The 27,715-nt window shown below is 37.8% G+C and overlaps 1 protein-coding gene across 1 annotated transcript in view; it reads left to right on the plus strand.

The window, feature by feature from the left end:
* The window catches only part of Gadl1 (glutamate decarboxylase like 1), a 168,144-nt gene extending 141,066 nt beyond the window's left edge, over positions 1-27,078 (plus strand). Inside the window, exon 13 of the mRNA XM_048795378.1 lies at positions 25,264-27,078. Coding sequence (XP_048651335.1) covers positions 25,264-25,437 — 174 coding nt within the window. The 3' untranslated portion in view covers positions 25,438-27,078. The remainder of the gene's footprint in view (positions 1-25,263) is intronic.
* The last annotated feature ends 637 nt before the right edge of the window (positions 27,079-27,715 follow it).

Consider the following 27,715-nt stretch of genomic DNA (forward strand, 5'->3'; position numbering starts at 1 on the left):
CAGGACTATTTTCTTATAACCATCAGGTGTTTATGGTTCAAGAGAAAAAAGATAAGGAAGCAGTCACCTCCAACTCCTTGAGACTGTTTCTAAGTGATCCTGATACTTTAAACATGCGAACCATGTCCCATATCATCCTTAACTCCAGGACGATCATAAATGTGACAGTTATAACTGGGAGATTGCAATAATGCAGGGCACTATCTAAAAGCTGAGATTGGCTGTGGCACAGACTTGTGGTGCCTGTCATTTTCCCCCATCCGTTTCTATACCTCCACGCAAAGGGTACCACTTAAATAGGCTTTGTGCTTAAACTGTACCTTACAACTGGCGGAGGCAGAGGTAGGCCCCACAGAGTCTGATATGGAAGTGAAGCTTCCTTTCATGCCAGCCAGTGTTGGTACTGGGATTTGTGAATCTGGCCTCCCTTAAATCTAAAAGAAGAAAAAGCTGTTGGTAATAACCCCAAAGCCATCTGAGCAGACCTGATGAGCGGCGCCAAATCAGCACTGCGTCTTCTGCTGAAGTTTCTGAGTGAAGTACTCAGTCAGGTGCTTCTTTGTGTGTGCAATGAGAAACCACAACAGGGCTTTAATGAAATAGGTTTCAGCAGATGATGGACCTGGGTGGCCTTTGGAAATGTTCTGCCTGCTGGTTTTAATTTCAGAATCTCATCCTATCTTATTCAGACACTTATCAGCAAGTCTGTCTCTCTCTCTTTCTCTCTCTCTCTCTCTGGCCTCATTACCCTTTGCCATTCACTTGTTGGGAAGAGAGGGAACAAAACTGGTTGGGAAGGGGGAGGAGGGAAGCTAGATTTAGCTTTGCCGTTTAATCCTATTCCTGTGTCCAGTCAAGGACACAAAACCTATGCAAAACTTTCCAGGGGGCTCTCCCCTGAAAGCTGTGAGCAGGGAAGTGGTACGACCATTGGGGGGCGCCAACATAACAGAAATCTAACTGAGTTTCTCATTAGCAACTATCTCCTGGTTTACGGGATAGATCTTTAGCAAAAAGTAGTTGCTGGGGTCAGGAGTGTGTGCAAACAATCTCTAGGATTAGTTCTTGAACATTTCATGTTAGAATACGTTCCAAGATATCTCCACTCAATCCGGAGGGCTTTTTTCCCCCATCTGCCTGATATATTCAGTTTGCTTATGAAATAGCTCATTCAAAACACACTTCCTTTACATCTGCTATAGAGGTTGCCCTTGTGGTTTAGATAATGTCCTGTGTCTTCCAAAGAAGGTAAGATACATAATGCTCTATTGATTATAGGCTCTACGAGGGCCTAATGTTCACTGTAAATAAAGAGCTTTTTAACTCAGGCAAATGAATTAGTAATCTTTGAATCTGCCTAAAAATAAACTAGTTTGAAGAAGATATGAATTTAAATCAAGTAATATGAGAACACAGAGTGAATTGCATATATGAATATGTATATCTTGTGTTGTGTGTGCGTTGCCAGTATTATCGATTAGTTGTAGCAATCCTGTTAAAAGATTAGCTGCAAGGAAGAAAGGAAAGGAGAGATGGAAGATTTTTTTTATTTTATTTATTCTAATTTGTTATATATGACAGAAGAATGCATTTCAATTTATAGTTCACATATAGAGCACAATTTTTCATGCCTCTGATTGTTCACAAAATAGAGTCACACAATTCATGTCTTCATACATGAACTTAAGGTAATGATGTCTACCATCTTTCCTATCCCCATGCCCCCTCCCTTCCCTTCCCTCCACTTTGCCCTATCCTTCATTCCTCCCATGCTCCCCCCACATCCCCATTATGGATCAGCATCCACATATCAGAGAACATTCGGCATTTGGTTTTGGGGGATTGGCTTACTTCACTTAGCATTATATTCTCCACTTCCATCCATTTACCTGCAAAATGGTGGTTCCATTTCCAGCATTTGACCCAGCTATCTCACTCCTCAGTTTATACCCAAAGGACTTAAAACATTATACTACAGGGACGCAGCCACATCAATGTTTATAGCAGCACAATTCACAATAACTGAACTATGGAGCCAACCTAGATGCCCTGCAGTAGATGAATGGATAAAGAAAATGTGGTATTTATACACAATAGAATATTATTCACTATTAAAAGAAATGGGAGTTTTTATTCAGGAGATGTTTCTATAATTTGAACACATCAGTTGATACTTTCTTGATGGACACTGGCATTTCACACAGCCTCACCTGTGGAATGGTGTTTGGGCATCTCGGTAGTCCCAGTATTTTGGAATCCTAAGCAGAGAGAGGCTGTCTGTGATAGCAGTGCCAAGGGAAGCTTACAATGCAGCAGGCCCACTTGAGCCACTCAATGCCCCTTTGCACTGTTCACAAGGCCCAGACTATTTATATGGATCTGATGACTAGAGCGTGTATTGCCCAATTCAGGACACTTTCAAAAGTGAAGTAGGTCCTATTCATTGTGAGAGCAAAATAACGCACATCAATCAGGACTCCCCTGAGCAAACCAGCATCTCTAGTTTTGTATGCTTGTAAGTTTAACCCTTGCTCTTCCATTCTTGAAAGCACATCAAAGCAGGACTGGGAGCAACATTATGTGGGAATCATCTAAATATGTTCTACCCTACTTTGAAGAAGGAAGAGGGGAGTAGGAGTTACTTGAAAATTTCTGTATTTTAACCTGAAAAAATAACAAGTTGCCTATAAAGCAAATGAGATTGGGTTCCAGCAAAATCTGACCCTTGTCTATACAGAATGTCCTGCCCAAAGCATTCTTCCATTACACCTGATCCTTGGCTGTGGGATACCAAGTCTTAGATCTCCATCACACTTTATTATTCAGTTATGATTCTTAACCATTTAACCTCATATCATAGTTGTTTGCAAGTATCCCCCACTCCTTGAGAAGTGATGTGTTTCTTCTGAGCACTTGCTATTGAGGTGCCTCAATGGCTTACCCTGTTGGGTGCTGAGGTAGAACAAATGGCAGTGACTGTGGAGTTCTAAACCATTATCTGGGAGCATTTGCCTGCCTTCAGGTGCTTTCTCCATCAGCTAGGTGTTGCCTAGCTGATGGAGAATTTATTGACAGGCAAACATCTCCCTGCCTTATTAAAGGACTGTAAAGAAATATCAGGAGAGAATGGGTGAGATGTTTGAAAACTCTACATTCACTAGATGGGTCCAATTGGTCTTACGTGTTGGCTTCTGAAAGATATGCTCACTTCTTGCTAAAAGTAGGCCTGGGCTACTCCATGCATTAGTGGGTTAGAGACAGTGAATTAGCCACTGGTTGGGAGGGGAAACTAGAGCCACGATTCACCATTCTGGTCAGTCTTCTGATTACAGCAAGAAGACCAAGGGTATGTTAGGCCATGGCTGTCCTCCCAGTAACCTCTAAATGAGATTTTGAGACCTGATGGAGCCTTTCTTGATTCAACTAAAAAAGGAAAACCTAGCAACATAAACAATTCAAGTACAGCATTTCCTTCCACTGAAGATGAACTGGAATCAGCTACTCACAAGACTAGACACCATGGCAAAACGGCAGGGTGACTATGCAACTGCAGAACAATACCTACAAATGACAAAAGCAAGCTTCCAATCAGGAGTGGTGAGGTGAGGTTTTGCAAAAATCAGAAAAAGATGCATGAAGGCAAAAGTGGTTGGAGAGTATTGAGAGTTAATTCTAGTAAAAGTAACACAACACTGAGCTTGGGGTTTGACTTTTATTTTGCTTTGACTTTTCCTTCCACTGTGGGAAGTTTAGAGGCAATTGTATAACATCCATTCAATACTGAGCGCATGTAGATCAATGTCCCAAGGGACATGACTTTGAAATGTGGGGTTGAGAAGTTCAAAAAATAAATAAATAAATTGGGAACATAGTTTTATATAGAGGAATTCAAAATATAATGTTGAATTATATTCAGCTTTCTTCCCAGGTAAAAAATTCTAGCTTCCACCTCGAGTTATTGAGCGATGTTATATATATTGAGTGCTTTTGGTGTGCAGCATACTGTGAAATAGGTGCTGTTGATACTGATTTTTCTGGTGATAAAAGCTACTGAGTTCTAGAAAAATTTAAAATTTTTGATGGATAAGGCCTCTTATGTGTATACTATTTAACTGAAAAGCATCATGGCTAGTAGATGCATGTTTAAAACTCTGGTGCCTGAGTCTCCTTCATCTCAAACCCTTGGGAGCCAGTCTCAGAGGCAGACTTTCTGGCAGGAGGATTGATTTTGCTGACTCCATTCTTCCTATAGTCAATGGGAAAGTGCTAAGAGTCAAAACTGACCATTCTATTCCAAGAGGCAGGTGGGATCATTAGCTCACTCTGATCTGTGCTGAAGTACACACTGTCATTCTGTTTTACTTTCCTTAAGAATTCATTCTTTTCATTTAAAATTGTCTAGAGTGAAGCATTAAACCAGTTGAATTAGGATTTGGTTTGGGATTTCTTTCTTTGGTCATGCACTTCCTCAAATCCTTCACTAGATGGTGTTCCAAATCAATCCATAGTCTCTATCTCATTGCACTGGTTCAGGAGAAAGGTGGGAAAACACAAACCCAGCCCTCTGTAATCAACCTAAATTCTCTCCTCTGGTTTCAAGAATGACTGGACCTTTCACCACCATCTGATGAGCAATTAGGTCTGCATGTTGTTGAACTTTTTTTGGAGGCCATATTTGTAAATATTTGGGGGCGGTTCTGGCAGGAAGCACTTTGAAGCCGTGGAATGGTTCTGGGTGATTGGCAGGAAGCTTTGCTACACCCGTCATTAGTGGCCCCAGTCATCTAGCTGGTGGTGAGCTTCAGGAACAAATTCATTTTAACTCCCTGGTGAAGACAGTCAGTCAAACCACAGGCTACAATTCTAACAGGAACTAGAATCAGGTTTGTGGAGAGCGGTGAACGGATGCATAATAGAAATTATTTACCAAATAAATAGGATAAATCGGTGCAAACAGATAAAACTTGCACTCATATTTAAATATTTGGTTCATATTCCCTTGGATGTGATCATGACTGGAGCCTTTATTCCAAAGTAAATGATAATTTAATGTTTCTTTTAATACTGAAAAATTCATTTTGTTGAGAAAATTTATTGAACACTGTCTTTTCAAAAGAAATTGGATTTGAGGATTTTGCACAGATGTCCAAAGAGATGTATGAGTTGATGTGAATTTATCCTTTTCCAGAATTACTAAGTATGTGTAGTTTCAGACTCGATTTAAGTCCACATTTCTCTCACTCTTTCCTCTCCTCCCTGCTCTCTTATTCAGAGAGTCAAACACACCATCATTTTGACAGATATATAAGCAGTTGATTCATTATTGTCAATAGTCAAGGAGATTGAATTTTTTTTTTTCATGGTGCATTTGAGGTCTGGAGGCAGTTCTGTAGAAAGAACTTTTAGACAATTGGGGCTGAATGCAAAAATTCCCTGGGAGGGAACAATGACTTTTGCTTATCCTTAGGATCCTTTAGCTGTTAGCATAAACAGAACTGAGCCTGATTCTAATTCAGCTAATGATGTGCTTCACATGCAAGTCATTTAGTTCAAGCCTTTGATGATGAAAATCATTAGAAGGGCAAAAAGAAAATCATAGGATCCTGAAAAGCACCAAGCTGTAGAGACACCCTTGTATGCATGGTACAAAAAGGGCCTGTGAGGATAAAGTATGGAAAATTCTTAGCCTAAATTGCATTCCTTCACTGAGGAATTTTTCAGTACTCTTCTGTCCTTTAATGCTTAAACTCATACTATTTCATTTTCATTCCCCTGCATTGCCGGCCCCCAAGACCCACAAAAACACCATATTGAATTTAATAGAAAATGGTTTTGTACATATGGTAGCTCTGATTTTTTGTTTGTTTGTTTTTGTTTGAGTTTTTTTTTTTTTTTTTGCAATTATTTTAATGGCAGTTTTTCCCTTGGATCTCCAATTTCTATGTCATTTTTTATATGTTGGCATTCCTAAGTGTAAGACTTCAGAGGCACCAGGGTTAGATGGGAAAAGTACAAAGTTGAAACAGCTGGAAACATAAGAAGTGTTTTCTCACCTGTCACTTTAATGCCCAATGAGATAGGCCCTGGTGCTATGTTCCTGCCCCCATGAAAATATTAATGGTGAGAGTATTAGGTCATTTCCCAGGTCTGTATTCCCTTTCCGGTATGTTCACTCAAGCACACAAGATTGTCACCTCAGAGGAATTTCACTCACACTAGAAATGATGCCTACTGTGAATAAAGTGAAATCTCTCAAGCTCACACCCAAATTTTACAGAAGAGTATTTCTACATTGCTCTTGACACCACGCAGAGCAGAGGTCTTCATGCCCATGTGGGTCTCTTCTGTGGTCACTGTGAGATTCAACACATGTCCCGTGTTCCCCGTTTGTGGACAGAAAAGGTGGGGTGAAGTTGATAATGATATTGATCATAACTCTGGCCATAAATGGAATGAATCAGGTAGGGGATTATAGTATTTTAGGAAAGGGTGAATTCTAAGAGGAGGTCTAAGAATGATAAATTTAACATGTTAAATCAGGCAGGAAAACATGTTGGAAAAATATACTTTTCTTTGGTGGCATATAGACTTGCAGAGAAAAAAAATGTGGTCATTTCAACACATGTCACTATGATCCATGTGCCAAAGATGGTAGATATGAGCCATTGGGCTCCTGCTGTAGTTTGGATCTGAAATGTCCCCCAAATGCTCACATCCAAGGCTTTGTGTATAGTACATACACTCCTGGAAGGTGGTAGAAACTTTAAGAGGGGAGGCCTTGTTGGAAGAACTTAGGTCATATTAAGGGCATATTGGGACCCTGCACCTTTCTCTTTCTCTGCTTCCTGCCACCATAAGGTGAATAGGCCTCCTCTTCTAAGCACTTCTGCCATGATGTACTATGCCTCCACAGAACCAAAGTAACAAGGCCAAGCAACATGGACTGAAACCTCTAAAATCATGAACTAAAATAAACCTTTTCTCCTTTTAAGTTGATTATCTCAGGCATTTTGTCAACGTACCAGAAAGTTTGGCTAGCATGGCTCCTGAACATATTAGACCCTAATTATTTATGAGAGAAGATATTTAACAGAATATAGAGCAACATATTAAGATTCATTGCTTTTTGTAAGAAACTTTAACCTCTCAGTCTGAGTTCAACAAATCACAAAATTGACTTTAATTTAGTTCAGCAGTCTCTTATATAGCATATAGCACCAGGATTTTATTTTTTTATCCCTCATCTGCACAAGACAGCTGTAATGCAAGACTTTAGAAATTTCATGTATTGGCATGGTAATTATTTTCTCTCATTCAAAATATACCTCTGCATTAAACATAAAGCATTCCCATGTCATGTCAATATATTTAGGGATCTAATTAATTGACATGTAAATTATGACATACATTAATATTTGTTCTTCATCACTGTAAGTTTGTCTTATCAAACCAACTGCTCAGCAAATGTTGACTTAAAGAAGTCTCTGCTTGACCTCTTTACTTGACCTCATTCATTAACTTGATGTGCATTAACTAGGCCTTCATTGAGACTTCACTCTGAGTGGTGTGTGGTAGGACAAAGAAAAGTGAAGGGAATTTAAATTAATTGAGCTCTTACTGGCCCTTTGTATTTAATCTTAATTCATATAAAAACTTTATGAAGTAGATTTTACTATCTTTTTTTGTGTGGGAAAACCAAGGACTTATCCATGTCCTTCAGTGGTACTGGGTAGCTTTCAGTGGGTAGCTTTATAATTGTTTTAACAGTGATACTGTTAAAACAATTGTAGAGCCAGGTGCAGTGGTGCACACCTGTAATCCCAGCGGCTCTGGAGTCTGAATCAGGAGCATCAACGGTTCAAAGCCAGCCTCAGCAGAAGCAAGGCGCTAAGCATCTCAGTGAGACCCTGTCTCTAAATAAAATACAAAATAGGGCTGAGGATGTGGCTCAGTGGCCAAGTGCCCTGAGTTCAATCCCCAGTACCCCCCACCACCACCAAAAAATAAAATAATTGTAGAACTTTCCTCTACATATTAGGCTTGTTTTATATCATTTTTTTTTATAGTAGTGGTCAGCCTGTTGCCTGGTTTTGTAAATGAAGTTCAATTAATACATGGCAGTACTCACATGTTTTCTGTAGTCTATGTGTGGTTTTGACCTGAAAATTTGCAAGAGACTATATGGCCTATAAAGCCTAACTGCACTATCTGGCTCATTACGGACAAATGTTGCCAGTCTCTGTGTTACACATTGATATCTATGGATAGGACTCAACCACATTTATGATGGCAGACACCATCAAATAATGGCTTAGAATCATCAAGTTGTTGCTTTGACTTTGCCTATGGAAATCCAAATTTGTGGCATTCCCAGGATTTGGAACAACAGTCTCATGTGTCTAATGCAGAGAATATTTAATGAGAGCCAAACTTCAAACAGAAGTTAAAATGGAACTTCAAATAGAACTTCAGATCTAGTTTGAGTCCTATGAATTAAGTTTCACTTGAATAATTATATTACAGCAACAAGTAGGTTCTCATACCTCTAGCCAAATACCAGTGATTTACGATGAGGGTTTATTTCTTGATCACATCATGTCCTGTAGGTTAGTGACAGCTCTCTTCAGATCCAGGTTGATGGAGGAGCCTGGGGCATGCCAGCCTTGTGACAAAGAGAAAGAACAAAGAGGCAGGTAGAAACACACTTGGCTTTTAACATTTCAGCTCAGAAGTGGTCAGATGATGACAGGGGACTGGATATGTGTACTTCTCCTCCAAGAGGCACTGAAGGTAAGGAGTGATGTGGTTTGGATCTAGGAGTATCCCCCCAAAAGCTCATGTGATAGGTGATAAAGCAATGTTCAGAGGTGGAGAAGTGGGTTCTGAGAGCCGTAACCTCTTCAGTGAATTGATCCAATTGATGGATTAATAATTTGAATGGACTACTGGGCGGCAACTCTAAGCATCCATGTGTAACTAGAGGAAATAGGTCTTTGGGGGACTCTATTCGTCCCTGTCTTCTCACTCCTCTGTTCTCTGGCTGCCATGAGCTGACCAGCTTTCCTCCATCATGCCTTTCCACCATGATGTTCTACCTCACCTCAGGCCCAGAGCAATGGAGCTGGGCAGTCATAGACTGGACTTCTGGAACCATAGCCCAAAGAAACTTTCCTTCTCTAACTTGTTCTTGACAAGTGTTTTGGTCATGGCAACACAAAGCTGACTAGTACAGGAATATATGAGCAAGAATACATATACTTATAGCTAGGACACTTGAAAAACAGAGAACAGTAATAAAATGTACCACAGGCCAACGCAATTGGCCCTCCATGTGCCAAGTAGACCAGCATACATCCACTTTAACATGCAGTTATTACTTACAGTAAGAACCTCACTATTCTGCTCCTCTCCTAAGTGGGTCGTTGTCTTTTTGGTTCTAGCCACACATGTGTTTCCATTTTTCTTTCTGGGGTGAGTGCCTATTACTTGACAAATAATCAATGCCAAGGTAAATGCTGGTCTAGCCAACAGCTTTGGATTTACTTCCATCAATAGGCACACACTAGTCTGAGGCACTTTAGTTATTCCACATCTCTGCTTTCTATTTGCTGAGGTGATAAAATAGAAAGTAAAAGCACTTAAAAAGCTGCCTTGTGATATAAATTTCAATTTCCTTTTTAAAGAAAGCCAACCCCTTTGTGAGCCGGAAGATGAAAGTTGCCTATTAAATGTGGATATTTCTGGCTATTCTGCCTGGGGTCAGTGAAGTAGAACAAGATATTAAAGATATGCTCCCAAACTGGGTCAAAACTGTGTTAAAAGATGAGAGGATTATTTCAGGGAGCCACACAATAATCCACTCGCACAGGTTGAAAAAAAATTTAATGTAGCGTTTTTGGACTCAGAAATACTGTCTGAGGAGAGGGATTAGCCAGCCAGCGTAGCGCACGGTATCGCATGCAGGTTCCGTTTCTAGTGCTCCATTCAGCAGAACTCCATTATTTCAGAAGCTAAGCAATAGCAGGCCTCAAAAAGCAATTTCATAATTTTTCTACCTGTCTCTGTACAAGCAAATAAAAACAGAATCTGGAATTATTTCTCCCACTTAAAAGGATCAATGGGAAGAAAACCTTAAAAATTTGCTAAAATGCACATGTTAAAGGACCTTAAAAATTAATAGGAAGGTTTAAGGTTATCTCACAGTGAATATTCTTTTGTTTTCTGGTATGATGTATTAGATTAATATATATTAAACATGGAAAGCTTCCCCCAATAAACTCAGTAGCAAATTAATAATGTCTGTCCCCCTCAGCACTAGCAGTTAATATTGTTCTGGGCATTCTGGATAATACCATGACCAGAAAAGACATGAACTTTAAAATATTTAAAAAGGAAAGGCTAAAATGTATTCACTTTAGACTGTGTGATGATTTCTTATACACACACACACACACACACACACATACACCTTAAAGGCATTAGATAAAAAGACTTTCAGAATTTACTTTGATAGATGTACATATATGAATATCTAAAAAGAGTTTTTGTGTTTGTTTTACCCTTACATAAGGAGTAAGAAAGCAGGTACTAGGAAAATGAATTTACATCAGAAAGCAGCTCTTTAGTCAGAACTACTTCAGCGTCATAAAAACAAAGATACATTAAATAATGATAAGAGATAACTGAAATAAAGAACAGTACTTATACAAGAAAACTATAAAACTTTAAAGGCCAAAACAATCCTTAGTGTAATAATAACAATTTCTATTTTATAAATTACTCCAAATGTAGCACCTTTTAGCAGCTCATTTTATTACACTCAGGAATTCAGAAAGAGCACTAAGGGAATGGGATATCTGGAGCCTCACCTGGGAAGACTAAAATAGCCAAGAATGATTCGATATCTAGGACTGGAATATTCTGAAGTCTTCTCACTCACAGGTTTGATCGTTGATGCTGGCCCTTGCCTGGGGCTCACTTGGGGCTGAGCACCTCCATGAGGCCTCTCTATGTGGCCTAGGATTCCTCAGAGCATGATGGATGCAGGAGAGCAGGACTTGGGGGAAAGTCAGTGTCCCTGAGAACAGGATGGACACTGGTCTGCTCCTCCTGGCCTCACCTGGGAGGCTACACAGCAGCACTTCCACTGCACACTACTGGTAACCAGACTGCCAGGAACACTGTCCCTTTCAAGAAATTCCTTTTGAGAGGAGTGCCAAAGGATTTTCAGTCATACTTTTAAAATTCTACCGCATTTAGAAACAGGAAAACACATAATTTTAAGTGAAAAAAAAATAATGTTCTCTAATTAATATATGAGCTTAATATAGCTCTAGTCATACTAAAGAGAGGATTTGTTTTAAGTTGTCAAAAGGGTTTTCAGAGATCATGTAGGAGACAAGGTTGATGATAGCAAAAATGTTTTAAGAAGGAATACTAAAATGAGTTCTCTTCTCATGCAATTTAGCATTATAAAACTATAAAATAGCTTGGGTTAGTCTGAAAATCGATTAATCCTACAGAATAGAAAGTTCAGGTCTGAGTATTTATAGGAATCACATATGTTCCCAGTCACACTGGAAAAAGGCAGCCTTATTCCATTAGTGGTGCTGAGACCAGTGGGGTACAAATAGAATGTACAAATAGAATGCTTGAAAGCATTTAAAGTGTGTGTCAAAATCAAATCAGAAAACAACCACAATTTATTTAATCCTTTCTGAGGGTAGGACTGTAAAAAACCAGTGTTGGAATTCGTTGGATTATATGTATATTCATTCTCTATGCACACATACATGTAATTGATAGGCTTGGTTACATCAATGTTAAAGCTACACGAAATAACTAAAAACAAAGATAGCAGCACATTATAACTTACAACATGTGAAGCGGACAGAGAGTCAATTTTCTTGATAGTAAAGAGTTCTATATTAGTAAGAAAAAAAAATTGATCACCCAAAACAGAAATGGGTAAAGGCCCTGAACAGGTATTTAACAAAAAGAGAAACATTCAGATGGCCAGTGGATAACTTGAAACCCTGCAGAAACATCAGGGAGAGTAAGAATGCAGGAGTGGAATGGGGACTACCTGTGAGAAGCAGAGAAGTCCTTTGACAGGTAATAATACTTTGTTGTGTAACTGCACTAGGAATACATTGGGGGTTCAATTCTGTGAAAGTGATTTGTTATTTTCATCGCTGTACTTGAACATGACTCTCAAGGAAAAGAATGTTGCTTTTAGCAAATCATTGTGGTTCTCTGTGATCTTTCTCAACAGCTTCTCCAATTTGGAAAAAAAATTAAGACTTCAAGACCCACCTCCTCCGCTTAGACTTGTCATGTAGGAAAAATTCTATTTGGTAACATCTTGAGGGCTATGTTTCAGGTATTCCACAATAAGAACGTAAAAATAATAATATATCCCCAAATCTAGTTCATACTTTTTTCTTTTTAAATACCAAAGCCTTTAATGCCAAACAAAATTTAACATAGAACTTTAATATACATAAAACAGGTAAAGTGGAGCTGGGAATTTGGTGTGGGTAGAGAAGGCTCCTGAGTGCTTTGCGTTCTTTTTGCCTTTTGTGGTAGCTCTTTTGTACCCCTCATTAGCCTGGAACCCCCAGAATGGAGTGGGACCACAATGACTTTGAGGAAAGAGCCATTTGCAGACATAAGCACATAGGTGAAGCGTGTGGAGGGAGCTCTATGTGGAGGGAGTCTAGGAAGACTATGTAATTCACTTTCGTTACTTCTCTCAAAATGTACAAACCTAAAGCATTTTGTTACCTAAGTGAGCTGGATTGCTGTTAAAGACTATTGATTAATATTCGTAACATTAATTGTAAGGCTCTTTTATAAAGACTTATAAAGGTTTTAAGGAAAACACCTATCTCTTAACAGTTTCTTCATATTTTTTATGAGCAATAGAGAAAAAATACTGTTTTAAAATATGCTCCTTCAATAGCAAAAGCATGGTACATAAAACCTGTGACTTTAAAAGTTCAGGTTTGCCTCTGAGGTGGAAACCCTGGAATGCTTTGGGATGCACTGAAGCTGAATAAAAGAAGTGCAGTGAGCTGTATGAAAACAATTTATAAATAGAGATGCAAAGAAAAGCCATGGGGTGAGCTGGGAGTACTTCCTGTGTGTCCCGCTGACTCTGTAGTGGATAATACACACCTGTATTCAATCGGACAAAAATAAGTGAAAAAGACAACTCAGATTTCAGTTTACTCCTGGAGCAAATACTCAGAGAGGGAGAAAAAAAAAACAACTATGAACAAGGAGGTAGGTGCTCAGGTTCAGGGGATTGAGCAGGAAAGAGGATACAGGCCAGTGGATACTAGCATCTCAATGAGGCAGGATTTGAATGTCATGGCACCCTGCATGTGGCCATATCCCTCAGGTCATAACACCATGAGATAACTTCCTTTTCACTTCTGGCCTTATGAAACCTCTGAATATACTTCAAAAACCAATAATTCTGCTACTCAGGAAGCTAATTCACCCATTCCTAATATGTAGGTTTAGTACCTTAAAATTATTAGTGTGCCCATGCCAAGAGAGCCTTCCACACTGGTGCCTGTGCTGCTAGGTAGAGGATTTTGCATTTTGGGGGCCAAAGAGCCTCTTTGGTTCGTGGAAGCTTGGTGGCATGCAATCAATCAATACACAGAATTTCAGATGCTAAAGTCCCAGTGCCAAATATTGTAGGGGAGTAAGTTTCTCAGGAAAAGTGACCTTGAGATAAGCTGTGGAAAGAGCAATTAGCATTTTTGCCCTTCTTAGAATGGTTTTGGGGTACTCCTCATCTCACTGAATGTGCAGGAAGGTTTGAATGCACATCCATGTTAGCAAAACTTTAGGAATCTGACCCACTTATTGTAGTAAGCAGCCAAGCTGGGATGAAAACACCATATCCCTGCTGAAATGACCAGATAAAGTGTTCCAAAACACTGGACCACTACCCATAAGACCTAGAGAGACACCTGGGACTATACCCATGTTTTGCTCTCCAGTGGACTGGTACTTATTGAATATGTTAAACAACATGAATATGGAATCAACATGAAAATCCTTTTAAGCTCTTAGATCCCATTGACTTTGCTGCCCCATCTTTTTTGTTATCTGCTAAGGGCTAAAGCAAGCTTACCAAATCATGAGAGAATCTCAAATGACACCGGCGTGTCAATGGAGATCCTGAAAAGAGGTTCTCAACAGGGACACTCTTGGTCAGGTTTATTTTAAGCCTGGTGAGGTATTTAACGTCCTTGATCCGGGAGCACTAAATGCAAGTAGCACCCCAGAGTCATTGCAACAATCCAGAATTTTTCCAAATGCCCCCAGGGAACTGGTATCACCTTTGGCTTAATGCTGCTGCACAACTCCTCATTTTAGGAAATGAAATAGGGATCTCTCAACATGAGCTACAATTTGGGTTTTGGCCCACAACAGTTACTCAGGAGCTATTAGCTATGATGGCTGTGGGGACACAACTGAGTATTAAGCTTTTGCTTTATAGAGTGTGTAAAATGTTTATTGTGTCCATTCTTCAGCTAAAGCTTTCAGTTCAGTTTGGTTTGTTTTTATGACTGTTCATTTCAGCTGCCTTGAATATATGACTGACATTAGGTTTATTAGAATTGCTGTCACCGTCATTTCTATGTTGTAAACACCAAATGGGAAGCTAACTGTGTTCTTCAGACTTTTTGAGACTCTAAACTCTGTATTTGTGGCTTTCCACATTTGTATTACAGAGCATGAATGGGGTCGTTCTTTTAAATTGAGGCATTGTTATTTTGTGCATGTCTGATTTTTCAGATGTACTCTGGAAGAAAATAAGGGTAAAAATTCATATTTGAAAAAGGCATGTCCAGTCAAAATGTAGCTTATTTCTTCCTGTTCTGCCAAGCTGAAATGATCTCTTAGATACATATGATTTCATGGGCTATAGACCACCAATTTTGCATAATTTAAGCTTGAGAGACTTATACTGATACATTTCACCTCTGAATTATGGAGAGGGGATATCAGGGGACATGAGTAAGAGTTGTGCAAAGGAATCAGACAACAGTCAGGTGACAAATGGCAGAACATATATGAAAGAGGAAAATTTATTCTTCTTCAAGTGATCAAAACAAAGAGGCTCATTGTTTCCTTGGCCATGTATAAGTGCTTTGAACACTTTCACAGGTTTTATGATTGACAAAAAAGTTGGCTAACAACTTCTTTGAAGGTCACTGGCATTGTTTTTTTTTTTTTTAATTCACATGAACAATCTGAGATTGTCAATCACCTCTCTGCTCTCTCAAATTGCTTTTTGTATCCAGAACACCTCTTACCTCCCACCCCACCAGTGCCTCTCCCAAGTTCCAGTTAAAGGACTTTTTTTCTCCAGTATCCCTCAACTTACAACATGATAAAGACCACTTGAGTTACTTTATAAAACTACACAGACCATTAGGTCTATCCCATCAAAATTCAAATTCAGGTGCTCTGATTGGGTCCCAGATCCAGATGACTGCGATCTTCAGGTACATGTGGGAAACACAATACTGTTTTTCCACCTTCCTTTGATAAAAATGTAAATAGGAGAACAACACAAGGTGACTGCACAATTTCTGGAGATAAGCACTGGAATTTTGAGGATATGGCTTTTTCATGTGTCCAAAGATGTAGCGTTTTTACTTATAAAATATTACTGTATCCTGACAACTTAGGCAACAGATATAAATTTCTAGAATACAGTAAAAACCGATCCCTGTCCCAATAAATTTCAGTGGTATGGTCAAAAACTGCCAAGATTATCAATGACTATCTTACTTTTTAAAGGGAAAAGTTTATTTTGTGAATGTTGGAAGCAAACATTGGAATTTGAATAGAAGATTAATGTCATAGTACAAGATTTAATGTCGAGGTGCAATATTTAATTTCTAAAACTGCTAGCTCAACTTCTCTTACAAGTGTTTAAATATAGTTTAGATGCTTTGGGGAGAAAGAATAAATTGCAAGTGATGTTTTTCATAATACTTTAAAATGCTCCCACCTCAAGAATAATGAAGTAGTGTAATAAAAGAACAGGTATAAATATAAATAAAAATAAATTCATTTTAAGAAATATTTGTAATAAATAATATTAATTTAATTAATTAATATTAATTCCTATTATTTAGTGCTTAAAAGATGCCACACTCTGCCCTCCGTATGTTTATACACATTGTTTCATTTAGTCCACTTAACAGTTCTACAAGAGATTATCAGGGTTTTTTTCTCTCTTTTTTTTTTTCCTTTTTTGGTACTGGGAATTGAACCCCAGAACACTTCACCACGGGGAGCCACATTCCCAGCCCTTTTTAAATATTTTATTACTTTATTTAGAGACAGGTTACTGCTGAGTTCTTAATATGATTCTCAGAAGGGTTAAATATTTGCCCAAAGTCACATAGAATTTCTGGAATTGGGCCTGAGTCAGTCTAAAACTAGTCTACTTGTCTGTGGCCAGTTGAAATCATACAGCCTATCATCTTTCACAGTTTTGAGAGTGAAAAGGAATGCTATTGATAATTACAGAAAACCAGGTATAGGCTGGGTTTGTACTAAGCAAACTGTCTATGTGGTCACTCTGGTTTGAACATAGCTAGTTTGTTTACCCATCAGGCAAAGTAAGTGTGAAAGGTAGTGGGATAGGGACACATAAAATCATCTCCCAGCTTTTAAAAAATGGTTCCAAAATACAGAAGGAAAAATTGCAAAATGAAACATGATGAAATTATTTTAACCCAATAACCACAACTCAAATGAAATCTTCTATAATTAATCTTCTATTCAAATTCCAAGTTTTCTTCCAACATTACATATTCTATAATTATATATATGGTGGGTACACTTAAATGTTTTATCTCATTTGTGGTAGAGGCCCCAAATCCTTGAACCCTGAAGCCTTTCCATCATTCCACTGTGTGCATGGTGTAGAAAAGTTTCAAGTGTCGCATTGTCCTGATAACTCCATTATTGGCACCTAAGTCGATGTGACTCTTCTCGCTTCTAGACTTACAGAGAAGTTAAGTGACTTGCTTAGGGACACATAATTAGTGGTAGAAACAGAAGAAAAAATCCCAGTTCAGAATTCCACCTCCTTCTTAGAGTTTCTTCTGTAGGTTCTTCTTGAATAAGGATGTCAATCTCCACTGCAAGCTGCCTTTGGTCCACTGGGTGCACTCTTCACCTCTGGCATCACATGCCATCTGTAGTCAGCAGAGAGGTGGAGAGGTGCTGCACTCTTGTTACCATCTCTTGCCTACAGTTAAGGGAATGGAGGTGCTGGGAGCTCTACCTGTCATGTAGCTACATGTCCTCACAGAGCCTCATCTCTATTTAAAGTTAATTCATGTATTCATTTTAAAATTCCCATGCAGGTAGAGTTCACCTTTTATGGTACACAGTAGAATGGGTTTTGCCCATTGCATAATGTTAGCCACTGGTAAGATATTAAAATTTTCTCTGTGGGTTAAAAAGAAAAATAAAGACCCAGCTTTTAAAAGAATGTGTAGTTCCATAGTCTGTATATATCCACTATTGTAATATCATATGGAACAATTCTTTCACTTGTAGAATTCCCTAGGGCTGCCCCCTCAACCTCTCTGCTCACCCTGTGTTCCTGACAATCATTTATCTGTTCTCCATCCCTATGGTTTGCTTTTTCCCCGAATGTCACAAACAATAATCCAAGAAGGTTAAACTGTACAGTGGGATTTTTTTTTTCTACACAGAGAAAGGAGAGAATCAGCTTCCTGTTCTTACTGATCAAGTTGTTTCAACAGAAGACAGGATTTTTTTCTATTTCCCATTCCAAAAGGAAAATATGTAACTTGATGAAGTAACAGCGAAATAGGATCATTTTACCTAAGATTTAAATAAGTAAGAAAATTAAAAAGCACCAAGCAGAGAGATTTTGATAGTACCTGGACATAAACTAAGAAGGTGGCAAATGCTCTTAAGGAACGTAGATATACTAACACTCATTTTGGCAATGTTGGTGTCTTCCATAGTGAAATTATCAGTGAGATCACGCATAACCAAAATCTCTGCAGTTAAAGGTTATGGGCAAAAGCAAGCTGCATTGGGAGGGTAAAGGCCTGGTATAGAGGTTGTCTTGTTTGGAGAAAGAGACAAATTATTCAGACCAGTTTGGAAACACAAAGGAAAACTTCTTTAAATTGTGAGCTAGGATTATTATTATTTTTTTAGATATATCAGGTGAGATATTCCGTTTATATAAGACAGAAAGTAATCACTTTTTCTGTTGCACTATGTTAGGTTTAGATCATCAGGAAATGCTTTATCTTAATAACTATTCATTTGGTACCAAATTCCCTGGGTCACATGGCGTTTGCAAGCTGGAAGATATCCAGGTGTATATATTTACCTGGATTAAAAACTCATTTCAACTCTACATGTTGTGAGTTGTGTAAAGGAAAGGAAAATCCAGTTTATATTTACAATGGGAAGAAATCCAAATATCTAACTAAAATATGAAATATTCATTAGGTTTTAGGAAGTTCTTATATGCAGCACATTGTTGAGTTCTTCAATCAGAAACAAATTAGATCTGTTTTTTTTAATTTCAATTGAAGCGAAAAGGCAAACAGAGATGTAAATATCCATGTTTCATGTTTTGCGATCCAGTGTGTATGTTCTGATCTTCAAATTCACTGACTCATGAAAGGGCAACCATAATGCTTTATTTATGGAGACAGAGAAATTAGTAAACAAATATGGGACTACATACTTTCTCACATGGCTAATTTTCCATGTGTGCAAATGGGGCCCTCAGGCTGAGTCATCTCTCTAGGTTTGCTTATCTCAGATGGTTGACTGACCTTCAGCTGGTGAGGACTATGATTCCTGTCTTCTTAGAACACTTAGGCTTCTTAGAACACTTAGTTTTTATATATCATAATGTAGTTTTTCTTTTTTTTAGACCAGAGAGATGATAAATGATGGTCCAAAACCAAATATACCTTATGTCCTTATTTATTAATGTACAGCCTAGGAATGTGGGATGGGCTTTATATTTTTGAATGATTTCAAAATAATCAAAACAGTATAATATTTTATGACATGTAAAAATTGTAAGATACTAAATTTCTGTGTCCCTAAATAAAGTTTTATTAGAACACAGTCATGTTCATTTGCTTATATTTTGTCTGTGACTACTTTCATCCCATGATGGCATAGTTGAGTATTTGCCACTGAAATTGCTTTGCTTGCAAGGCCTAAAATATTTACTATCTGCCCCTTTAAAGGAAGTAATTCTAGATAATCTGATTTTGATATGGACAAGATAATCTTTGAAAAAAATTTAATTGCAATACAATTTTTATACTTCACTTTTTAATTCATTAATCTATCTGCTTGTCCCGTGCAATATCCACAGGATTTACAAATTACTATGAATTAGCCTTCCACCCTTCAACTAATTTGACTACCTTGGAGGAAATGTAATGTAAATTGATAAAATTGAAATTGAGAAGACAGCCCTAAAATCTAGAGTTTGAGGAATATATATTTGCCATGGCTTAGAGGAGGATTTAGCAAAACTTAAATTGCTTTGGGTTTATTTCAGGTTCTGAATAGTCTTGCCGTCCTGGTGTATAGTAGAAGTTCACGTAGTCTTTGTCCTTCCTATTTGCTGCCAAAGTATCATTTCTTTTAATTATAGGGTTTGTTCTTGTAGCCAACCTGGGTGATGTTCTACCCCATATTTTATAACTGAAAATTTTAACTATTTTACCTATATAGCTATTGATCGGAAAACATTGTATTGCAATCCTACATTCTAGGATATTTTGAACCATTTATTATTATGCAGCAAAATAGCCGGGGGATGACGAGCAACTTGTGTAGATTGATACAGCAGGAGTGGGAGCCATTTATTGTAGGACAGGAGCAGTATATATACATTCCACACAGCTTATCTTAATTAACATAAACTAGATACAGCAGTCAACCAATAAGAAATCTCCACACTTAATGGCTCGCTGGCGCCACCTCACAAACCACTCCCTCTGGCAAAATGCCAGGCGCCATCCTGACTTGTTTACAGACTCTAACAATCTCTGGACTCCACTTTGAAGAACTGATTTAGAGTTTTCATGAATGGGTCCATGGTTTCAATGACATGCCAGTGTAACTGAAGCAAAGCCAATATCTGGCAATTGGGAAATGTTTAGGTCAATTATAGCACAATGATACAGTGGAATACAAAATCACCATTCAAAATAGTGTGGAGACCATGCCAGTAAGCAGAAATAAGTCTGCAAAATGACATCCAATGTCATAGTTAAAATAGTATACCCACGGAGACAAGGGAGTTCAAACAGAGCAGTATTCTTCCAACTGTGGTTAAAGCCCCTCACAGATCCATGAGCTGCTCAATTACCAATCAGTAAGAAAAGCAGAGAAACCCAGATTTACCATTCAGGAGTTTTTTATGGCAACTTAACAAATTAGCTTTAGTGTTGGACTTAAAAATATAAACCAAAATTAGGCTTGTATTTTTGTATCTTTTTATTTATTTTTCCAATAATAAATGTTTATTATGTTTTACCAAAGTCTTAAATCTATAATGCATTGAAAAAAAATAAAACTGATCCCTTTCCCACAGTTTGAGACATACTTTGTCTAGTGAAAAAAAAATACGTTCTTGCTAATATTAAGTGTGGAACACATTTTTCAAAAGAAATGGCATTTTATGGATATTACTATTTTATTTTAATCCAAGGCTGGGATGTTGCCTGGTCAGTTGCTTATCAAATTTCTGTACTTGGCCAGAGAGAGAGAGTGTCATTTTATTTTATTTCCCCTTGAGTTTAAGTAACTTTTAAATATCAAATGCTATCATGTGCTGCAGCAGTATGACAACAGAATTCTGTTTAAATGACTGAATCATTGCTTGAACATAATTTAAGGGGGGAAAAACAGAAGTTCTACAGAAACGTGTAGATTGAGTAGCTGTGCAACCAAATAGAAATGTCAGGATCTTCCTCCACTGAAGATTCAGAGTCCAGTGCACTGAGGCACAAGCACAGAAAGTGATTTACAATTTGAAGGAAAACCAGAAGTAAAATAATTGAGAGCTGGAAAGCAATCTCACTGCTGCCAAATTGCTTTCCGCCATGCATGCTCCATTTAGGGGTGATATTTGGATACTTACATTTAGTTTGTGCATATTTTCTTTCCCCTGTGAATATTCCATCCTGTCAGATTAGGACTGCTTCTCTGCTGTGATCAGCAAAAGGGAATATCCAAATTACCCAACCTTAGACTATGCCTGAAGCTTTATAAATAGAAAATGGTTGATTTTTTTTTAAGTGCAAAGGTGATAAGCTGGCTGTTAATGAGAATATTCTTGGTCCCTAAATTGCAAAAACATGGATTCCTTTCAGATAAGCTTTAAGTTGAATTTATGGGAATAAGACACACCAAAAAAACTGCAAATTGTAAAGGATTGGTAAACTATTTGTTTAAAATAACAATAATTCCCTACTACCACAACAATAATAATTTGTGAGAGAGATTTAATGAGTATCAGCCTTGGGGTTGCTTATGGCCTTCTTTCCCATGAAGTATTCATAGAAAAAGGAGCCCTTCCCTGTTTACCTAACAGCAACCACCTCTAGGAATTAATCTTGTGGTTCATGGATAGATACATTGATAAAAATGTCTGTTGGACTGTCAGGCCCTTGCTTAATTAGTTCTCTGAAGCACATAGATGATTATTCATCTCTTTATAATCTTTGGAAAGCCAGTGACAAATTTTGACTTAAAAGATTGGTTCTTATTCCATGTGTTTTGTCCACAGAACACACTTCTGAATTTAACATTCAGAATATCTTTACATTAAAACATCCAAAGTGTCCTCTTATTGTTATCTTTTTTGCTTACTTTTAAAAATATTTCTGATTTGCTTTAAAAAAAATGCAAACCTGACAGATTCCTTTGATAATTGCTTCATTTGTGCCTCGCACACATTATGAACTGGACTCAAAATCCTAATGCTCTCTAAAGGTAAGGCATAAAATACCCCCTTTTCCGGAGAAAAATAGAGGTACTGAAAAGTAAACAGGAATAAAAACTATGCAAATAAGGCCTAAGCCAAGAATAGATCTGTTTTGAAATTGGCTGTATGTCAAAGCTGGTTATTCCCTGGATAACTAGAGAATGATGGAGATGTATCTGAAGGGAATTTTGACTTAAAAATTCATAGAATTACAAGTTGTAGGTTCTAAAATTAATAGCCTGTGGCTCTCTTGGATAGACATTTGGCTCTTGTGAGCCAGGTCTTCCTAATATTGATTAGCACTGGAACTATTAGGTTTTTTCCACCTAGGTTCAGTTTATATTCCTTAGGCCAGAGACCATTTATTTGAATTAAAAATAAATGTGCTTTTGTCATGAGTGTAAGCTGGACTGTGGTTCTGTGTTGTCCTGTGACAAAGCAGGAGATTTTAAGAGTGATGGATGATACTTTCGAAGTTTATATGACCTGTGGGCATGCATGCACATATTCACATGTACACACATACACACATGTATATCAGAAGCCCTCATACTTAAGGTGATGAGGATGAATCACTTAAGCAGATAATCCTTCAAAAATGTGAAGCATACAAGCATACACAACTTAAATATTTTATCTTATTTGCATTTTACATTTAAATATTTTTCCTTGTATGTCTGTACACATTTATTTCCCCATCTTTTGATGGAAAGGATCTCCTCCCCCCCAACAAATGAGTATTTCCAAAGCTTTTTCAAAGCAAGTAAGACTCTTCCTGAGTAGAGGGCTGGAGATTAGGCCTGCTCTCCGTTACTTAAATCAGGCTCTATGAGAATCATCTGTCAAATCCTGCTTGAGTATCTTTAGATAGAGTGAGTACCCAGACACCTAGGTAGCAATCTGAGTGCAGAATCAGTCCAGATTCTCAAGATTTTGTGTTAACAGCTTTATAGTTCTCTTTCTACATCTACCTTGATGGCACCTCTACCTAGTCTTTCCAAAAGATGTAACTTAGTCTTTTCAGAAACTACTCTGTTTGGACACTTGCTTTCATGGGCTTACATACATTTTTTTTTATTTTCTATGTCTAATAACAAATGATACTTGAATAAACAGCTTAAGGAGAAAATGCACCTTATAATGCATTTATGAATCCAAGAGGATATGGGTAAGCATAGTAGAGAGTTTCCTACCAGCTTCCTGCTTTCAGTGTTCACTGAATGCTTGTCCCTAAGTTTTGCAAAGAGAATGAGGGCTGTTGTTTAATTAGTCCTGTTTTTCCAATCTCTAGAAAGCTCAGAATAAAATATGTGACCCATTTCCAGGAACTTATAGACCCTAATGGTCATTATTTCACTGTTTTACCCTTAGATTTCATCTTCTTTTTCTGTTTTTTTTTTTAAACACCCATGCATTTTCTTTTTGTCTTGTTATATTCTAAGAAAAACTGCCAATCTTTTAATGTCAAGGTGATTTTGCTGACGGTGTTGGTTGTTGTCAACATGGTACAGTCTATGTTTTGAAAGATTTAGGTTCTAAAATTAGCATGTCTGGAAAACAAAACAAAACAAAACAAAAAACTGCCATAATTACCCTTGAACCTCCCTTGAGAAGGATCTGTGGCTGAGCTCAACACACCATATCTCCTGGGGTCCAAACACCTGATTTTTCCATCATCTTTGGGAAAGATGGATTGGATTGTGTTGAGTGTCAGGTGAAGTAGACTGGCCTTGCCTTCAGGTACATAGCTGTCAAAAAACATAGGTATGTTCAAAATGTAGAGTGTTAAGGGTGGGTCACCCTATGAGAGAAAGGCTCCTGAGAGCTGACATTTATGCCCCATACCTAAGGAGTTTCAAGCCCATTCTGCCTGGTATTATTTCTAAATGCATTCCTTGCTTCTGGGCGAGCTACACGTCTTTGTTCTAAGACAAGGACAGAATTTCATGAAGTTCCCCTCCCACATATTCACAGAGGGCATGCTCAAAAGTTTTGAAAGAGATAAAATAAAGGCGAATGAAAAAACTTTTGTGTATGTTTTCAAGTCCATAAGGGTGCATTCTTAATTTTTTTTTTATTGTGGTGTTTCAAAAATTAACTTCACTGTTTTAAACTTGACAACCAACCTCTTGTGTGGGCACATTACTGCTTTGAGAGATTGATTTTCCCGTGTGATTCTTAACTTGGATTAACTTCTTCAAACATTAAACTTTTTTAAAAATGTGTGCATTTGAATTATCACTTCTCAAGTCAGCTTCAAATTCTTATCCTTAAAATACAAGTTTCCTAATTGTATTACCACCTTTACCCTTAATAAAAGACAGCATTTGTATTTTATATATGCAAGGATAATATCAAGCTTTCATTTCCTTCCATGACTTTTTATTTAGCAAATATTTTAGAGCACAATAATTGATAAAAAAAAGGTACAGTTTCCTATTTATAACCTAATAACTATTAGTCTTTAAAATAGAATTACACATAATACCCATATTGGTTTTTCCTTGATAGACACTGTAAAGTGGTTTTCTTTGTTTTTGTCTATGATTAATTTGTTTCATTCAAGATACTTTAACTAGAGGATTTTTTTTTTTTTTTTGTACTGAGGATTGATTCCAGGGGCTCTTTACCACTGAGCTATATCCCCAGCCCTTTTTATGTTTTATTTTGAGACACGGTCTCGCTAAGTTTCTTAGAGCCTCACTAAGTTTCTGAGGCTCATCTCAAACTTGCAATCCTCCTTCCTCAGCCTCCCAAGTCGCTGGGATTATAGGAACTGGAGTACTTTTTACTTTAGACAAATTTGGGAATATAACATTTGGTACTTTTGAAATGGTGACCTCTGTGGACATAGAAATTGATTTTTAGGAGGCAACATTGCAAAATGATTTAGGTGTTGAGTCTGAGCTTGCAATGAGACTGCCTGGCACCTGAGCTATTTGTTCAACCTCCATGTGCCTAAGTTTCCTCATCTATAAATGTAATTAGTAATATTTAATTCAGGGGGTTATTATGAAGATCAAATGAAATAAGAAATCTAACATACTCATCAGTATTCATATGCTATTAGTTCTCAATGAATTATTATAACTTTGGCCTTGTGGACTGAGAGTAGGTTCCACACCAGCAGTTGGCTAATGAAAATGTAGTTGAAATGCTTTGGTGTTCTGGTCTTTCACCTCCTCACTTCTCTCCCCTTGCAGGTAGCCCCAGCCATTAAGGAGAGTATGATGAAGAAGGGAAGCCTCATGCTGGGCTACCAACCCCACCGGGGGAAGGTCAACTTCTTCCGCCAGGTGGTGATCAGCCCTCAAGTGAGCCGGGAGGACATGGACTTCCTCCTGGATGAGATAGACCTCCTGGGTAGAGACATGTAGCTGTGGCTTTTGGTCCCCCAGAGACATGGATCCTGTCCTGGGGAGGGCATCTGGAGACATGTAGTAAATTATAATACTTCTGATGGGAAATGGGACAGTCCAGACACAACAAAACCAAAATGCTAAGCAAATGGTATTAGGGATTCTTGCTGTCTGGGAACTACTGTTGGTATAAAGGAGGAATTTTTTTTTGTTGTTGTTTTTTATTTTTTTGCAAAGATGTCTCTGGACACAGCCTTATAGAGAGGTCAGTAAATACCATGTGGATCCTGTGTTCTAAACTTATATCACTGTTTAAAGAACATATAAATTAATAGTTTAAGGCAGGGTTCTCAAGGTGTGGTCCCTTTTCTAGCCACATCAGCATCACTGGGTAACTTATTAATATTTAGATTCTCAAGCCTCACCCCAGACCAACTAAATCAGAAATTCTGGTGGGGGCGGGGGAATGCAGCACCCAGTATTCTGTGTTTTAACAAGCCTTCCAGGTGATTCTGATGCATAGTAAAATCTGAACACACTGGTTTAGAAAACGCCTTTTATTGATTGAATAACTAGTGTTTTGCCAGCAAGACGATATCTAATATTTTAGTAGCCCCTGAGCTACTCTTTGAAAATACTGCTGTGGCATTTTAGTATGGTTTTTTTAAGGGTATCAGAAGCATGTCAAAGTTTTTTTTTTTTTTTTTGAAGACTATACAAAATGTTCATCTTATAAAAATATTTGCTTTTATGCAGGCTAAATTTTTATTTTCAAAAGCTAAAATTAACCATTGTCTGTTCTAAGTGCCTACATTAGAGATTAGGATAAAAACTAAATACTTTGCAGTGTGATCTTTCCATCGAGGAGCAATAGTTTTAATTCACTTCCTAAAATCGGTCACATCATGAGCTGGGGATGAACACTTCATACGTATGTTTGTGTGGGTCTCTTTTATCTGTAGGGGCCCATTCCTTGTCTTGCTCTCTGCCTTGTAAGAGTAACGAAAATGAAGTCCAGGGTTGAATGACATTCCCTTTCCCAAGCTTTGAAATGTCAGTGTAGACTACTACATGGCTTATATTGGGCAGAGAATCTGGGAATCAGAGTTCTTTCAATGGAAACACCTCCTCCATTTTTCCTGGAAGTGGATGGTAGTCTGGTCCTAGATTCCCAGCAGACTTTCATGTGACTAAGATGTGGACAATATTTGAAGATGTGGGTACAGAGTTAAAGTTCTGCATTGGAAGGTGAATGAAGAGTTTTCAAGGGTTAGACTTAGCACATACAGTGACCTTCCTATACTTCATCTTTAGCTCATGTCATTTAAATTTTGAGCAGATGTTTAGTGTTTTGCTTTTATTGCACATTATTATTTTAGTGTGCCATGTTTTCTCAATATATTCTTTAGCCAATATATATAATTTTTTTCTGTGCTGGAGATCAAGCCCAGGGCCTTCTGCATGCTAAGCATCTTTTAATCAAAGAATATTTTAATTTTTTTTTCTGAATTACTTCACATTCTGTGGTGATAGTTCTGTGTGTGTGTATGTATTTTGAATTTCTTGTTGCCTTTTTTGGTTAATATCTACACAAAATGGTCCTAAAATTGATGCTTGCAATAATTTGGATTTCATGAAATAAAGAGTAATATTAGTGTATTTCGTGTCACTCACCTTTCTTTTCCTGTCATCTCCTCTTCACCAGATTATAACAATACATTTTTAGAAGGGAACTGGATTAATTGGCAATTTAGTTAAACAATTGAGGAAATAGGAAGCTGGCCATTTTTCAGTTAACGCCTTGAATAAAATGGAAAGAGTGGTTGTAGCTCCGTGTGGGTTTGTACCTTGTGTAGTCTGTCTTCTCCTCGGCAATGGGAAACCATAGCCACAGCTCAGCTGCTGTGCTTCTTCTGAGAAGTGGCAAATCTTCATCAATGGAAAATGCTAACAGGTATTTGATGAAAGGGTGATGACAACTCAGATATTCCTTTATTCACTAAAATTGTCGGCAGTGTGCCTGCCATATTGTAGGTAATGATCTTAAGTACTAAAGATACACAGTGAATAAAATAGGGCTCTTACTCCTCTCCAACTTTCAATCCAGGGAAGGCAAACAGTCCATAAATATATACCAAACCAGGTGATGGCAAGTACTTTGACAAAAAAATCAAGAGAGTTTACTCTCTTGTTAGATTGTGGAAGTGAGAGGGGTCCTGTGTACTATGTAGAAAATTTGGTTGGATGAGGCCTCTGTTGAGCTGATATTTGAGTGGAGATGTGGAATCCAGGGAGA

Source organism: Marmota marmota, unplaced genomic scaffold, assembly GCF_001458135.2.
Source record: "Marmota marmota marmota unplaced genomic scaffold, marMar, whole genome shotgun sequence".
In the NCBI taxonomy this organism is placed as follows: domain Eukaryota; kingdom Metazoa; phylum Chordata; class Mammalia; order Rodentia; family Sciuridae; genus Marmota; species Marmota marmota.